Raw genomic sequence first — 18,594 nt, forward strand, 5'->3', positions numbered from 1 at the left:
AACCTAAACTAAAGAGTAAACAAAATGATGAATGGATAAATTATAAAAAAAATCATTCGAACGGAAAGTGACAAATCCTATTTTAATAAGTTATTAATGAAAATAAATAAATGTAAGATTAAGTATTTGGATTGGGTTTAACCATTTAAAGATAAGTTTAGGTATCTGGGCTATGACCACACTTTAAAAAAGGCGGCAAGGCCCAATAAACATAAAGGTCTTCATCATCATCTTAAATTTTTAATGTTGCAGCCCCCTCCGATGAACAAAAAGTTCCCGGTTATCCGGTCTCACTTTTTCTAATAAACTTATTTGCTTATTGCTTTTTTCCGTGTTTCACAGGGGTTGGTGTTTAAATTTTACAGGGGTCGATCCTGATTTTATTGTATATTTAACACTAACTATTTACTTTCTACAGGGGTCAGCCCACACCCGTGGTCAAGCCATGGGTCCGCCTCTGCTTGTTGGTAGTTTTTATGCAACCATTCACTCATATTTGCATATGAATTAACTTAATCATATAGGTAATATAAATGGTGAATACACACAATCTTTCTTACAATCTATTTTAGCACAACTAATTAGCTAAATTTGGTTACTGGATGTTATATTAACGGTTTCAAACATATCTCCAGGTTACATTCAAGATGTAGTTTATGCTAGGGAAAGTACACAAAATAGAGATCTAACATAATTACAAACCAAGTCATTTGATCAGTTTAGTTCTGCATGGTAGCAGCAAAAAAGCATGTCCTTGAATAGTTAACTTCACAAGTACTACAAGTTCAAAAATTTACCATTCCCAGCTGCGCATGCGGGTTGTTTACTGCATTAGGGTAATAACAAAGAAACTTGGGACCTGAAAGTAAAAGATAAAAAAAAACAAAAACAACGTTATGACACCAGCAGTTGGCATTTTGATTATACCTATAACTTGTGGGTATAAGAGAGATCACAAACTTACATTTTACTAAGGCGACGACTCCACTGATGTAGCAAGTTCATGCAAGCAGACACTCGAACGACTTTGATTTTCATCACACTGGACCTTCATACAATCTGTTATTTTACTAATGGCAATGTTAGCCTCTTCACACAAGCTAGAAAAACATGGTTGGATCTTAGCCATGTTAAATGCAGGCAGCTTTGTCACTATTCCTTCAATGCGCTGCAACTTTGAAATAATGAGAAAAGCCGTTTCTTTCCTTAGCTCAATCTGAACACCAAAACTTTCCCAATAGCCCTTCATCTGCTCCATGTTCCCCATAGTTTTCAGTTTCTTTGGTTCATGGCTCTCCACGTGAGCACTGTTAGTCTTGATATTATCCTTCTCTTTCCTTATAAGCACCCGCAATTCAGCAATAAGTTTTTCTGCTGTAATCTCCTGCATTAGATCATAGAATTTATAAAAAACATGGAAACACTCCATTTACCATCATAAATTCCCAAATTTAAACGTATGTAAACTTTAGGACACAGAAAACAGAAGCATCAACACTTTTTATAAACTACAACTGTAAGTTGTGTTGAATGCCAGAAGGTTGACACAACCATTCACAAGTTGTTGAAAAAATACCTCACGTAAGACCATTGTGAAGGTGCACCCTGGAGAGCCATCCAGCAAATAGCTTTTGAGTACAGTAGGCATGGCTACTTTCTTGAGTGACTGCTCCAACCAGCAGTATCTTTCAAGTGGGTAAATGTATAGCCTTTTTAAGTTTACAAACGGAGAAGGTTGATGCAACACTAGTTCTACAGATGAAGACAGAAGCTGCAGAACATTTTTTATACGGATATTACACATACAAAACAAGAACAGATAAAGCGGCCTTCATAATTATGTCTCTGGAGTGCAATTTCATCTTCAATATGGTGTTTGGCTAATTATTACATTGAAAGAGAGCACGACATGTAAATTTCATGTTTCTTGATACTTGGCGCCAATATAAGTATCAAAGCATGTTTCTACATATATCTAGTTTTAGCATTGTATTATTATGGAAAGAAATTCCTGATTTTCGATGTAACTTAAAAGAGCGCAATATTTCATGATGTGAGATACACGAAAGCCCTTGTTTGGAGATACAACATAACAAAGGGAAGTCACATATAGCGAGTTTGACTGACCCAAAACCATTAATTAGCCTTTTAATAAATTTTGCTACCTGACGTTCTTTGACTACTCAAACACCTCAACATGAATGTATTCGTTGCACTTCCAAATAACCATCTATAAACCAATTAAGACATATATAACATATGGCCTTTTATCCACAGTTTGGTCAAGGGCTAATTTAGAACTTTGGATTTTTGAGTCGGTCAAATTGGCTATATATGTGATTTTATATCTAATAACAATGCACTTTGATCACCTATATATGCAAGTAGATCAGTCAAAAATGTAACATGCCTCTTTTCTAACGATGCTTAAGTTTCAACCTTTGGTAGTTCTTGGAAATAACTAAAAATTATTGTAAGATGCTCATTAGATAATACCTCGACAATTTCCAGGTTAAGGGTAAGGAAGTGGACATTGTGAAGCTGCAGAAGCAGATTAACGATTTGATGAACGTCTGCATCTTTTGGATAGGAAACACAAATATCCGCCTTCTCCAAGGAACAGAAACCGTCTGTAGATCGAAGCAAAGGACACGAGCCTTTATAGAGCAAGGAGGCAAGGTCAGGAGCAGAAATCACAAACTCCGCATTACAGGATCTAATGGACAGATTCTCAAGTTGAGGTGCAACCACATTGACCAACTTCACACTGACCAGCAGCAGCCATGTTCAAGTGTCAGATTTGACAGTCGAGGATGGACGATAGTGAAACCATCTGATCCCATTGTTTTGAAGGTCCTTAACGTAAGATTTTTCAAGTTTGCACATTTTGAAAACATACCAACGCACTTCTCAGCTTCGTCATCACATAGGGCGACAGAATGAAGATCCATTGTTGTCAATGCTGGGAGTTCCCAAGTTGATGTCGGGATAATGGAACAACACCAATAAGAATGCCTAGGATTTCTGTGATTGAAGTTCGCTTCCAAACTAAGATGTTTGAGAGACTGAGAGCTAAAGAGAGAAAGAGGAATCTCAATATCTTTCTCATGCAAGCATACCACATTCAGTTGCTGGACATTGTGAGAGACTGCATAATTCAGAATTCTTCTGACAAACACCTGGCTCTCCTTTCCTCGAAAACTTAGCTTTACCGAATACACTTTAGTTAGATTGTTGCGGCGAGATAGAACTTGGGTAGCAAATTTGGAGAACTTTGGCAATGTAGAGAAATCCTCAGTTGAGAAAGTGAGATAGGGCATTGAAGTCCAGATGTACCTCCATCTAGGCGACAACACACTGTTACCGATAACTTCTGTGATGTTGAGAAAAGACAGAATTTTGTGGATAAGTTCTTCGGGCAAGCTGCTTAATCTATCAGTACCAACTTCAACATCCATTATTCTCGATCATTTTAAATACTTTTGGCCCGTTTATCCAACAGCTGCAATTAACATAACAAAAGGATCATGGCATCCAAAAACAAGAAACCATAAACAAATAGGGTTGCACGTAATCGAGCCATTTGATGCTCAAACTTAAGCGGGCTGGCTCAAGCTTTGCTCGCTTGTAGCTCGACCGTTAATTAATATTTTTGTTTTTTACTGATTGATATATAAAAGACAAAAATATAAATTTTAAAATAAACTTTATACACTCAAGAATTTGTAACATTATATGTTTTATTTTTTCTTTTGTGTAATGTTTTAAAGATCGAAAGACATAACATATATTTTGTTATTATACACGTATATTATTTTTTTAATTTTGGTTTGCTATTATTATTATTATTATTTTTAAAGTTAACTCACCACTCGTTCTCATTATATAGAAACACAGATATTACATCAACATAGCGGGTAGGCGGGCAACAAGCTGCGCCACCACCCCTTTCTGAATTGCAAACCCTAACCTGCTAAAGACATACCCCTGCCCCTTTGGAGTCGACACATTGCTATGCACAACCCGTTGGACCCTGGTTAGGAAACGGATAGCTTCCGGTGCCAAGGAGCCAAAGGTATCAAAAGCCAGAGGGACAAAAACATGTTGGTTCTCTTCTTAGCATGTTTCTCCACCTTCTTCGTTTCAGCCTTTTTCATTGCTTGCCCAGCTACAAACCCATTATCCCTCAAACCAGCTAAGGGAGATACCCCTGTGAGGTCAACACAAGCGTGTTTTCCCCCGGCCCAACCAAAGACGAGCAAATCTGCCGGCCGTAAAGTGGATCTCCCTTCCGTGGTAAGGAAGTTTACGGGGGCTTCCGTTTTAGCTGATATCCCAGCTCGCCTTAAGATGTCCCAAAGAACGTCCCGCACCCAATCATGTCGGTATTTGAACCCAGGCATCTCCTTGCAATGAACCGCATGCTCTCCAAATTTATCCAGGCAAGCCTTACGGCAGATCGGACATGTTTTGTCTTCTGGGTACATTGGGACCATCAAACGGTACTTAAGAATGGCCCTATACTCGACCGCAGACATGCTCTGGCCCAGCCATCAATCGGGATAACGGTCAGAAAATCTTGGGCATGAGGACCTTGTAAGCATTCAATAACCGCCTTATGTCGGGGGACAATCCAAAAACTTCTCCCAGGCTCTGAGCGATTTTGCCAAAAAGGGCATTCGCCAAAGTTTTTTGAGGCTTTGGTGGGGCGGTGTCCTTATTAGAGAAACCGCCAATGTCAAAGTCTGGGAGAGCGCCATTTAGGCGTTCCAGGGCCTGCACGAAGTCTGAGTCCAGGTCGAAAACTCCGCTATTCCTTAAGATGTGATTCTGTAGCTTCCAAGACTGAGCCCTCGACACAACAAAAGTGTAAATCCCAACATCATGAGCCGAAAGAAGGCCTAAACCCCCCCCCCCCCCCCCCAAGCACATCGGTAAAGATGCAAGTCGCCACTGAAGATCACCAAAGAACGGGCCTCCACATACAACTATGTCTTCGATTGCTTCTCGAAGCCCCTTATCAAAACAGGATACCGCATCATCCATCATATGGGGGTGGCATGTTCGTAACCCAAAAAGCAACTTAGCAACCCCCATGCAGTAACCCAAAAAGCAACTTAGCAACCCCCATGCAAGACCTAAGTAGGAGGAGTTCGCTCTGGGGATCCCTAAGGCAAGGTAAGAGTTTCATAAGATCAACCGCACGAGATGTTCTCCGCCTCGCCAACTCCTTAATAAAGTAGGGATCTCGACTAACAGCCCCTCCAAGGAGCTTTACCCCTCTCTCTGGTCTACCAATCCCACTAGGAAAAAGCCCATCTTTAACTTTCACTCCATTACAAGTTGGCCAAAAAACCTCGGTTTTCTTAATATTAAGTTGAAGCCCCAATGATGGCCCTTCCGAGCTGATAAGGTCTAGGGCTTTAGCGACTTCGTTGGCACCACCAATAATAGTCCCATCATCCAAGTACCAAGCATGAAATGGGAGGTTACAATCATTTTGTACCCGGATAACAAGAGGGTGTAAGGCTAAGGCAAAGAGGAGGGGGCCAAGGGGGTCTTCCTGCTGAACTCCAGTAGTAGCCCCTATACAGTCATCACCAACGTACAACCTAGCCGTCTGGGCATAAAGGAAATGGACCCATAGATAGATAGACGGGCAATGATGATGAACCTCCCGGAGAAGGGCTGTGCGGTCGACCATATTGAAGGCGTTAGAGAAGTCCACGGTAAGCATAGCTAAAGAACCGTCCGCGTGAAAGGAGTTAAGAAACCGGTTCGCGCTGTGAAGCACCGCCTCTGCCCCATTAGGGGTCCCAACCCGAAACTGAAAGTCCCCTAAATACTGAGTCATTTCCTTCCCAACCATCTTCATAGCTACTTTAGAAACCAACCTACGCCAGATAGCCCCCACAGCAATGGGCCGAATTCCATTATCCGGCTTTAATAAAGGGGTAAGGGGGGCCGAAGCAATAAACTCAGCGAGCACCTTGGGGCATAGACCCCCTAGCCATAATTTGACGACTTCAGTGATGGCTGAGAGAAGACCCATGGAAGTCACTTCACCACTAAGAGCTATTATTATAATATATATTAAATCTTAGGGCTTAATCTTAATGAGCCAGCGAGCCACAAGCCGAGCTTGGCCCGTGCTCGGCTCATTTAAATTCAAGCTTATTTCGAGCAAGCCACCAACTCTTTAAACAACCCTAAAAAGAAATGAGGCATCTGCAAATATTTATATAATGACAATGAAAAAAAATTTACTAGAGGAAATGTTGCTTATCGTACATGCAAATCAATATACCAACATCTTTTAAACAAAATGAAGACAGGATTACTAACAAAATAAGAACCACTTTGGAAAATAATAATAATAATAATAATAATAATAATAAGAGTTTATGACTTACTAAATAGGTGTGAATGTTCTTAATGACTCGAGCAGAGACCGAAGATGATCGCGTGTGTGTGTTAAAGATCAAAGGAGACTGGCAGGCAGCACATGAAATGGCGGCCGTTGGAGGCGATTTTGAAAGCTGAAATGATTGTTAATTAAAGCTCCACTGTTGTGTTCCCGAGATGAGTTATAGAGTTTCCTTTCCTTTCTTTTCACTCTCACTTTCATTCCTCTTTTCATTTCCTTTCCTCCCTTTTCCATCCAATTCTTTCTAATTCTAATTTGGAAAGAAAACAAACTCATTCAATTTACACTTCATTTACTTTGTTTTTCTTTTCTTTTCTTTTCTTTCCTTTAATGAAACTCGAAAACAAGCATTTCCTTGTCTCTTTTTCCTTTTTTCCTTTAATGAAACTCGGGAACACAACACCCCACTTCTTTCTCTCCATTTCCTTTCCTTTCCTTTCTTTCGTTTAATGAGACTCGGGAACATAACGTTAAAGTATGTTAGTATTTGCACAACAATCGAGAGAACCAAATCTAAAATGAAGAATATCATAAAATATTAAATCTCTTTAGCTTCTTGATAGTTCCTTCTTGGCGTTTCAAAATTAAAAATAAAGAAAAACATGATATAGTCGTTCGGCTGTGTGAGATTGCTCAATAAAGCCGTTAGATGATGGGCTTTAATTTTTTTTAACCTATAAATACAAATCCACATACTTTATTTTAATTAAAACTCGACTCATTATCTCTTATTCTCTTAAAAAAACCACACTTTCCCTCTAACAAAACTATATTTCTCACCATATTTATTCTCTTATAAATGGCATCGTCTTCATCGTCTTCGTCTTCCAATTCTTTCGAAGAGGACAAACTCATTTGTCAGGAGGTTCAAACGACGATAAACTTTTTGATAGATCGAAAACGCCACCAAGCCCCATTATTCCAGTAACCACGTATTCGTGATCGAAATACTGCTAATGAAACTTTGATACGTCACTATTCTAGCACCAATCCCGCATATGGTGATGATAGTTTTAGAACCCGTTTTCGAATGACTAGACGATTATTCATGCATCAAGCAAATGACTTGCCGGAGCACTTGGAGTATTTTCAACAAAGGGATGATGCTAGAGGTAATCCCGGGTTCACGGCTACTCAAAAAATTATCGCCGCTCTTCGGAAACTAACGTATGATGTTGGCTCGGACATGTTGGACGAGTATCTACAAATGGCTAAAAAGACCGGACGTGATTCGCTTAACCACTTTTGTAATTGTATATAGTTTCAATATAATTTTATTATTTACATTTATTTATATAATTTTAAATATTTAGATAACTTATATAATTTTAATAATTACATTTAGTGGTCATATCGCTATACAAGCGGAGATTCTTACTTAAACCAACAATGTATGATATCCAACGCATATACTAGGTGCACGGTGAAAGACATGGTTTCCCCGGGATGCTCGGTAGCCTCAATTGTATGCATGTTGGTTGGGCTATGTGTCCTACTGCTTGGCGAGGTCAATTCCATCGAGGTGATCACCCCGAACCTACTATTGTACTTGAAGTGGTGGCGTCACAGGATCTTTGGTTTTGGCATGCGTTCTTTGGGGTTGTCGGGTCTAATAATGACCTCAATGTTATCGATCAATCATCGATAATCGATGACCTTATCAACAGGGCTAAACCCCCTCAGGATTTTTTTGCAAATAGAAAACATTTCAAGTAAGGGTACTACCTCGTTGATGGTATTTACAACGAATGGGGGATACTTGTTCAAGCTTACGCGTCTCCACTTTTTGACAAACGAAAGTACTTCACGAAGAAACAATAATCGCAAGAAAAGATATTGAAAGGGCGTTTGGAGTCCTAAAGAAAAGATGGACAATGTTGGCGAATCCAATAAGATTTTGGACAAGGGAGAAGATAACAAAAGTCGTCATCACGTGTATAATCCTACATAACATAATACTATAAGACGAGGGTCACGCTATTTGTCAAAACTACCAAGGTGATACTCCAAGATAAGAATCGATGATCACAAATGAACAACGACTCGACAACATAAATATCATTAAGAGCCGTGTATCGGCATGAGTAGATCGGGCATTTGTTGGATAGAAGACCCGATAATCTTGTATTAGACTAGTAATATTTTAAATTATTATTAATGTAATGTTTTATATTATTATTATTGTAATATTTTAAACTATTATTTAATGTAATATTTAAAATAAATAAATAAATAAATAACTGGATCAAGCCCTAGATCACCTGGACCACTACACCCTCTGGGGCTTGATCCCGGGGCTTGATATCGTGTCACGTCAGTGCCTATGTGACATAAATATATCGGATCACTTGGGGCTAAATCAAGCCCCATTACCCTTAGCATAAGTAAACATGTATTGTTATGGGGTGAAAGTACCTAATAATTGATTAGAGATCCTCTTGTGTTAGTGGTTTATTTGGACTTGCAAAATCTTTTAAACAATTAAATACTGCGGGAAGTTAAAAGAAATTTGATTAGAGATCGCTAATAGATACATCAAATCGAATGAAAATAACTGACCCAAATAAATGACTAATGGCTCTCTTATGCTTTATTTAAAAACAAAAAATTACGGTTGTGTTATGTTATGATCCTTGTGACACCTGACATTTTTAGATTAACTTTGTTATCTCTGTAAACTCAGTTAGGGAACACACATGCATGCCACGTAAGTGTGTCACACCCCAACCTACGGCGGAAATGCTGGGGCGCGAACTGACTGTCACAGCTCACAAGGTTACTATCATGAAATTATAAAACGAAAATATCTAATTAATTTATTTATTATCAAACAACATTCATATACAACAAAAATAAAGAAAATTACAAATACAAAACCAACTATTGTTGTATATGTTTTATCCTAAAGTCATCTCTATGTGAGCTTCAGTTCGATAAGCAATCCATATCTATAACCTGCAAATGCGTACAAAATATACGTTTGTCAACAACACATGTTGAGTGAGTAGATCACCAGTTTTGACACAAACAAAAATGGTAATAATATATAATGATATAAGTGAATAAAAATAGGCAAGCACATACATAAACAATCAACCATAAAGAAAGGGCTAAACCGTTGCCATGCGAATGGGCATTGGTTACCAAAAATGAGGTGTCGGTGAAACCATTGCCAATGCGATCGGGCTCCGGCCACTACGACGGTCGTATGATCATACTATAATGAGATTATGTTGGACCTCTCCGAATGCGATTCAAGTAAGCAAGTAAGCAAATAGCAAGTAACAGACTATCATTCAATTGATACACATCACAAAGATCACAGTTTCCGTTTGAGAAATAATAAGATAAATAATTTGATAAATGGTACGCAAGTGTCCCCAAAACATTTGAAAACAAGTAAAATAGGGGAGTGATTACTCACCTGATCGGATGGATGAAATATAAGTGATGATGATGTGAGAATGATGAGCCCCTTTGGGATTTACCGTCAAAAATTCATAATTAAATAATATAATATAAATTAATTTATAATGAGACAACGCGTATAATGAATTAAAATTTCGATGTGATTTGAGTTATGTTTGGGATTGATACATTATTGATTTAACGATTGATCTCTACGGATTATTTTTTATTATGAAAACAATATTATTAGTCATCGTTTATTCATAAGATTATTAGCTTTATTTACAAAATACCATTAATATATAATTTTTATTAACAATTTTATGAGGTATAAATATAATACAATTATAAATACTTAAATAAATAAATGTTTAAATAAATATAATGAAATTGTATAAATAATATAACTTGTAGTATAATAAATAATTTATTACAAACATTTAAATATATAATTATCACATGGTATATATTTTGGGATTTTTAACGAAAATCTAAATGTATAAATATAAACTAGTGGGAGTGCCCGCGCGTTGCGGCGGGACCCTACGGGGTCGTATAAGGGTGTTAGTGATGACATATTTGTTGTTGGGTCAATTCAAGAACCAGATAAGTTATAAGTACGTGGTTATTATTTAGTTTACAATACCATAAAGCCTATTTATTAGCAAAACTAATTAAAAGTGTTATATTACTCACGCGTTGGAATGGAGCCCGTCAAATGCATTACATGTTCGGATAATTTTGAATGTGTTAATTTAAAGATTTAACTAAAATAAAAGCGCATTAAACTAAGTCGAGAGGCATCCATGACCCATATGAAAAAAAAAACATATGAGAAACTTATGCATATTTTTTTAAATAAATGCATGTATATAAGCAAATTTTACATATGTGTTCAAGTAATATATTTAAAAAGAAAGCACATAACGGCAGAGACTCGACGGGGACTCGGTCATTAGGGTTCAGTTTGTTATAGCCAAATTTATAGTCATTATAGATAAATTTGCGTCAAAGAAGATACATGACGCAAATAAGAAGTGTATTGAGGCCTCTACTACTTTCTAATAGTATGATCAAATTCAGTCAAACAATTATTTTTTAACACTGTATCAAAAATAATAATGAAAAATGAACTTTCTTGACGATTCACAAATTACGCCATGTCTTAATTTTAACATGTTTTATTTAAAATTACTAAGTGCCATAATATTGAAGACCAGGTGATAAGAGAGGTTACATTTGATATGTAACTTCTTCCATCTCATTTAAGTTTCAGTGATATTGTATCATAGGGATCTAAATCAATGAAGACATGAAAGTACGTTAGATAAAAATGAACCACTATGATGTTAGAAAGCTTAATGTAATGCAGTGTATGGTTAAATGAAGATTAACTCCACAAACTATTGATCTAAAGCCTGAACACCCTTTTAGACCTCATTCCGCAGAAGCAACGCCCCTCCTGCTAATATTCCATTTTTAACATTCTCTATAGATAAGTCCAACAATATTCTAAAGAATCAAGGGTTTAAAGTTTAAACGCACCTAAAATATACTCATATAAGCCCTCACTCTGTTCGTCTCGGCTTGTGAATGTCCCTACCTACAAGTGGAATATATATGTAATCTCAATATTAATATACAATTCGTATTCATATAAATATTGCCATAAGGGTCTTCGTTGTGGGCATCAACAGGGGTGGTATGGGCTGAGTTGGCGGGGGTTTACTGCCCCAAACACCGTGCCGGGGCGGCAAGCAGTGGGCTGCAAGGGGGTGTAATATTTATTTGGTCGCTATATGGGATGGAGGTGGAACCATGTGCTTCAACGGCAATACGATCGTTTCATTTAAAAATAAAAAATAAAAGTTCTTGTGATGTAAATTTCCCGTAACTAACCTGGAATATAATATATAAAGGCCAAAACCATAAACACAAAATGTGCAGTTGTTTCCTCCTAAAAGGTATAAAAATAATCATCCTCTTAATAAAAAAAATTTCTAGCATCAATTTTGGCTCCGGTTATCTATCAAGTCAAGGCCTAATGCTTACACACTTGCTCGATACCGCTCGAAGAATACTTGGAAAATGTTTCTTTATTTTGGGTTTGTTCGATTTTGAGCCGATCGGCTCTGTTCGAATTGTAAACGAGCAAGCCATCACTCAGTAACGCAACATATTTAGCTTGCAGTCAGAGTGTCTCCGGCTCGCTTTATTATACGCGTGTTTCATGCAACTTCTACCCTTCTTCGGACTTTAAAGCACCATAGTGACCAGTCTCATGATCTTGTTATGCTATCTTTTCTTGTGTAATACAGGGCTAATGGGTTGGATTCTGTATGAATTCCAAATTAGTTGCTTCGGTTTCTGTCACTTGACAAATTAGTTCCAAATTAATGTGATTAGGCCTGTAAAAACCGTGAGTTATGTAAATCTTTCGGTATGAAATTTGTTCATGTTCTTTTATTTAATAAACGAATGAACATGAACAAAACTTCTTGTTCATTTACTTAAACGATCCTAAAAAATTTAAACAAGTACATAAAAGGGATTCAACGAACATAACTATATAAACAAATTAACATAAACGAACTTAAATGAATAAACGTCCACGAACACATATGAGCAAGTGGACTTGCAACGTACTTGATGACCACCACTCACGGTCATCAGGTCAACCGTATTTATACATGCCAACTCGAACTTGACCTGTTTTTAAAATATGTCCACCCAAAGCTGACCTGTTTTGACGTTTTGTAAACTGGCTATGTTAGCCGAACCAAAACCTGTCTTTTTTCACTCAGTAATTAGTTTTTGTTCCACAGGTACCGAAAGTGTTGGAAAACGTGTTACAGGCTGAACACCACCAAATATACGAGATTCGAACACAAGGGGCAAAAATTTGGTAGCATGAGAAAAATTCAACCGTTAGTTTTGGTCATTTGAGTATGATTGACATTTTGATCAACTTTGACTTCGTGACCAGCATTGACCTTTTTTTGGTAAAAGTCGACATTTGTGACCTTTTAGCCAAATTCAACAATATAATGGATGTATGTAAATATAGGTATATATACATTACTATAATAATAAAATAATCCTAATTTGATTTCCATATATTAAAACACTAATTAGTTTTAAACATATTACATTAATAAATATTAGTTTTTTATCAACTACCGTGATATAAATTCAAACAATGCATTCGTTTCATTCATCATGAATCGCCATTTTTGCCAGTTAACTTTTTAAATGTAATGTAGCTATATGGAAGTTTAGTTAGATGGTTTAAAACTGTCATTCGTAGTTTTCAAAGCTATTGCATTTAACTCATTCACCCCGTATAACGTTGGCCCATATAGTTAGACGAAACTTGGGCCTGTTTACAAAAATGATAATTTTAACCGTTTTACAAAATGGTAACCCGTTCACTGCAAATGATAATATTGGCCCGTTTATTGAAGGATATATTTCTGACTCGTTTACTAAAAAGGGTATTATCGACTTTTTTACTATAAACAGTAAATGTGAAATCAAAAATTTGCAACTTAATCATCGACTTGTTTACTAAAAACAGTAAATGTGAAATCAAAAATTTGCAACTTAGTTCTTTTACAGTATGAGTGAAACGTCTTCCAAAAGTCAAACAGGTTAAAATCATTAAGCCAACAAGTGAGGGTAGTTTTGGTATTATTAAAGAAATTTGCAATTGGTAATGAAGTTAAATAAAATTCCCATTAATTAGCAACATGATTATTTTAAAAATTTGATCTTGTAAGTCACGAAGCAGTAGTTTTGACGTGTTTGCTAAAATCGGGAGTTTTGACCCCTTTTCCAAAATGACAGTTTTGTCCCGTTAATTAAAATCGACAATTTCTGCGCGTTTGCTAAAATGATAGCTGTGACCCATTTATTTAGAATTTTAAATTTTGACGTGCTTACCAGAAATGCAATGTTAGTCCCACCAACGACACACCCAAAAACGTTGTTGTTTAGAAATGCCACTCACATCAATGGTTTGACGAGCCAGAATTTCATTTAATTCAGACATTAGCTGCTGCAGCTGCAAATCGATTAAAAAAAAGGTTAACAATTTTAAACTAAAGGAATTGGCTTAAATAAAGTGAAAAACAAAATAACAAAAATCTGGTCCGAACGGAATTGGCTTAAATCTGGTCCAAACGGAATTGGCTTAAATAAAGTGAAAAAAAAAGTAACAAAATTCTGGTGCAAACAGTTATTAAACAAGATTCAGAATCGCCATTGCCACCATCTTGAGCCTAACATTGTTAAAACTAAACGTAGATCAAAATCTAAAACTCAAATTACATTCAGATTCAGGTATCGTACCATAACTCCTACCGGTAAATACATATATATTGAGAGTATATTAAACAACAGGGAATAAATATACAACCAATTGGCGTTTAAGATATGACCACCAATTCCAGCAAACCCCATGGCTCGAAGCTCCCAAATTCTACCAAACTGTATAATTTAGTGATAAACGTCATAACAATGGTAATATACAGTAGACTGAAATAAGAACGACAACCAACACTCAAAACCTAAGCCAGCAACAATTTCAAAAAACACAAACACAATACAAATAGAATGATTGAAACCCTACTTGGAATCAAATCAATTCCAAATTAAAAATAAACAGTTAAACAGAAAAGGAATTAAGTGATTACGAGTCATAACCTTCAATTATTATCATCACCACCATTGCTCGATTTTGGTTTGCGATGATTATGTTCTTTTCATAGCATCTATATATAAGAATTGAATTGGCGTTAATTAATCAGTTGGGATGCTCAGGAGAATTGAAGGGCCTTCAATTGATCAAACCTCTATAATACGAAATACATTAAATAAATCGAAGGCCGATGATTAAGAGAAAATTGAAGATAATTTATTGCAATTGAAGGTGGGCAAGCATCACTTGTAGCGTCAGACCTAAATTGAGGAAACTGATAATTGATTGCACATAATGATTATTGAATGTCCGAACAATGAATGGTGAATGGTCAGTGGGATGAATGACTATCGGAGCAATAAATATCCAGGCGTCATATGTTGGATAATGAAAGTTTGTCTATCTCCGTTATAATGTAATATAGATATAGATATAGATAACACATTTAATAAATGGGAAAAGGGAATATAAGGCTGTTATATATCTAAGTTAGATGCAAAACTACCAAAACTACGTAATTAAATCGATTCCTCTTCATCATCCGTTCCCTCTCCTTAGCTTTTCCAGTGAAACCTGTAGCCAGCTTATTATGTGACACCTAGAGATGGGGGTATTCTACTTCTCAAAATCTAATTCTTCGATCTTGGCCTAGAGAATTGTCCATTTGATGAGGTTCCTTTAGGGTTTCAATCAACTCTACTCCAAAAATTGATGAAATCCAGAGCGGTAAGCATTCTTAAATTACACGAAAGAGTAAAAGAATTCGTCTATTGATGAATTCCAATTTCTATGTAAACCTAGTAATAATTGTCAACTATAGGCTGATTGAATTTTATTATGCTTTCTTTTTGAATGATGTTGTTAATCTTAGGCTACTACATTATTGGCACTGATGTTGTATGTTTGACAATATTCTTATGTGTTACAACGTCTATGTTGTGCATCTGTTGGAACCGCTGTTACAGATGATGCATGCATTTTCGGCCCAAAAACCGCAATTTTGATAATTATTTAATTTGATCACTGACATGTTCAATGTTGTTAGGGCTGTTAAAAATATGAGTCGAGTAAATTATATTCTTTTGTACCTTCATGGGCCAGGTGAACAACTCAAGTTTATATCACTAAATTAATTATTTTTATACCTTTTTACTTGTGCATAAGTCATTTGGCTTTCTTTGTGCAGTAGAAACAATGTAGCCATGGTTTTGCTGTTGCAGCAGAAGCTCTACCCTGTATCAATCTTTTCTGTAGATGGCATTTGCAGTATAGATGAAGGTATTATTCAACATCTTGCTCTAAATAAAAACCCTGCTTGTAAACGAGCCAAGCCGAGACAACTAGGTTTTGTGACTGAGCCGAGCCAGAGCCGAGACAGGGTTATTTAGTTTATAAATTTGGCAATACTAAAAAAATATAAGTTTTTTGTCCTTTGTATATCAGTGTGTATAAAATAAAAAATATGAAAATAAATAAACTTAATGAGTTTGGATTGAGCATTTTTACGATCCGAGTTCAAGCTTGTTAAATAAATGTGCAAAGACCCACATAGGCTAAGCGGCTCGTTTAACTTTGAGTTCAAGCACGGGCCCAGTCTGTCTCGGCTCAGTTAAGCTTGTTTACAGCTTTTAACTATTGTGCATATTATTCTTTCCTTGCAGATTCGGTATGAAAATCGTTCATGAACAAATGATTGAGTTATGGAAGAAGCATTTTGAGGTGAAGGAAATGGTGGTGTTCTTTTGCGTCGGCTACATGCTTTGCACCAGAGGCAATTTGACATCCTAGGATATTGATACAAAAACTGTTGGGCGAGATGTGATTTGTGTGCTTGTTAGATTATAATTTGTTATGTTGTAAAGAAAGTTTACATTCTTTGTACAAGTTATCATCAAATGTTAATGTATGTTTCAATCCATGGTCTTTTACCTGTTTCATTTTAAGTTTTTGTATTAGACCCGATTAATTTTATTTCATTGTATTGTGACCCAAGTTTGAGCTTAACATTTCAAATATGAACAAGATAAATCATTTTTACAACTTAAGCATTAGCGACCCAAGTTTTAACTTGCAGCAGTTGCACTTCCACTAGTCATTATCATTCCTCAGTACACTTTATGCTGCTTCATGCAGCCTAGTTGGCTCAGTATACTTCATGCTGCTACAAGTTTGTCATGGAAATTTATCACATAAATATTTCCAACGAGTTTCAAAATCTTCAATCGTATTACTTTTTTTCCATTGATTGTGTAACTCTTCAAAGTCACTATATTGAACTTTAAAAGCCCGAAGATGTTCAGTCTCATGTTTTTTAATATGCCATGAACAATAGCGATGCCGAGTTTTTGGAAAACTGTTTTGATTGCATTGCAAATAGCTTTATCTTGATCAGTAATTATCGCCAATGGATACTTATCAAACATGCACTTTAAGGAATTTTGAAATAACCATTCAAAAGTATCTTGCTTCTCATTTTCCAATAGTGCACCACCAAAAAGTATAGACTGGCCATGATGATTCACCCCGACAAATGGGGCAAATGGCATCTTAAATTTGTTGGTCATGTATATGACATCAAACACAACAACATCCCTAAACTTTATATACGATTTGCTTGATCTCCCATCAGCCCAGAAAATATTTCTTGGAGACCCATCATCAAATAAATCCACAACAAAATAAAGGTTCTGATCTTCTAGTAATTTATCTTGAAAATGTTTAATAAGCCCGTAGAACTCCTTACCTTTGTATTGTTTTCGTTGATCGACTAAGACGTCAGAACATTGTTTTGATGTAACATTATTTTCATGTGGACTTTTCATGGCATTTATGACCTTGATTTGACAAGGTTTTAACCCGGATTGACCTAGTTTCGCCATTAGAGATTTGCAAGCCAATGAGCGGTGAAACTTCCGATGAGACTGGTGTTTCAATACTTTGGTCGGAGAAACAGTAAGCTCATGATTGTGTGAATCATTGAACACATCCACAAACCATTTACCATCTTTTCTTTTTGAAATCCGAATACATGCGTTACATCCGGTCCTTAAATCCCTTCGACGTTTTTTAACGTCTCCTACTGAACTTTTACACTTCAAATCTTTAAAACCTTCTTTATTGCATACATAAATTCTTCTATAATGCTCATTTGTTGTCCTATTTTTATAAGCATTATGGATACGTACTCCAAATCCATGTACAAACGCATAGTGATTGTAGAAATCATAAGCATCATCAGGAGTATCAAAAACTCTTCCCATTATGTCATTAGCTTCTTTCTCAAACGTAGAATCCATGTCATTTCTTTTTTCTATTTCAACATCTGAACCGCTATTAATGACCAAAAGGCCTTCTGAATCAATACGATCAATTAGATTTGTTTCAAAAGCTTCAACCGGTGACTGAACTTCTAAATCCATTGTTGTAACTGCTATGTTCAAGAAAAATGAACAAGGTTATTAATTATTATAGTACACATATATATACAGAATTAAAAAAGATCCGTTTAAAGAAAAAAGAAATAACAATGGAGTTATTAATTATTATAGTACACATGTATATTAGAGCATGGATATTATCGTACTAATATAAAGAACTAAGCTACTTATTTACACTGACCTCCTGATGCAAAAGGTTATTGAGAATTCTGGTTCCAATGGAGTTGAAAATTTTCTAATCCCTGGTCGCAAGTTTTTTTAGGTTTACAAAGGGATTGATATTGATGGAGAAGATCGCCATAGGGAGGAAACTGAACGGATGATGAAGAGGAATCAGGGAAATTAGGGATTTAATTAGATTTGGATCAAAACTACGTAGTTTTGATAGTTTTGCATCTAACTTAGATATATAACAGCCTTATATTCCCTTTTCCCTAAATAAATACATGTATACGTATAATATAATATAATAAATATAAGAGATTTGTAAAGACGTTCAATGACGAGAATCATAAATGATGGCTTCGGGTTCTTATAAAATAAGGTTTCTTATTATTACCTATTTACAATGCATATATATATATACACACACTCACACGTATACGAAAGTTCTTAACAAGATT

General features: G+C 36.0%; 1 protein-coding gene and 1 pseudogene across 2 annotated transcripts; both read right to left on the reverse strand.

Annotated features, from left to right (window-relative positions):
- Positions 1 to 492: 492 nt before the first annotated feature.
- On the reverse strand, positions 493 to 3,459 carry LOC143570127 (F-box protein At4g22280-like; annotated as a pseudogene). The gene is made up of 3 exons (XR_013141874.1): positions 2,431 to 3,459; positions 1,577 to 1,771; positions 493 to 1,384 (listed from the first exon to the last, which is right to left on the reverse strand). The product of XR_013141874.1 is annotated as an F-box protein At4g22280-like (transcript).
- Positions 3,460 to 16,687: 13,228 nt separating this feature from the next.
- On the reverse strand, positions 16,688 to 17,953 carry LOC143570128 (protein FAR1-RELATED SEQUENCE 8-like). Its single transcript, XM_077055865.1, has one exon. The coding sequence runs from the start codon at positions 17,951 to 17,953 to the stop codon at positions 16,688 to 16,690; it is 1,266 nt and encodes a 421-aa protein (XP_076911980.1).
- Positions 17,954 to 18,594: the final 641 nt, after the last annotated feature.

The sequence above is a fragment of the Bidens hawaiensis genome, unplaced genomic scaffold, assembly GCF_021521415.1.
Source record: "Bidens hawaiensis isolate Kalapana, Puna unplaced genomic scaffold, B.hawaiensis_p1.1 tig00024824_1, whole genome shotgun sequence".
NCBI lineage: Eukaryota > Viridiplantae > Streptophyta > Magnoliopsida > Asterales > Asteraceae > Bidens > Bidens hawaiensis.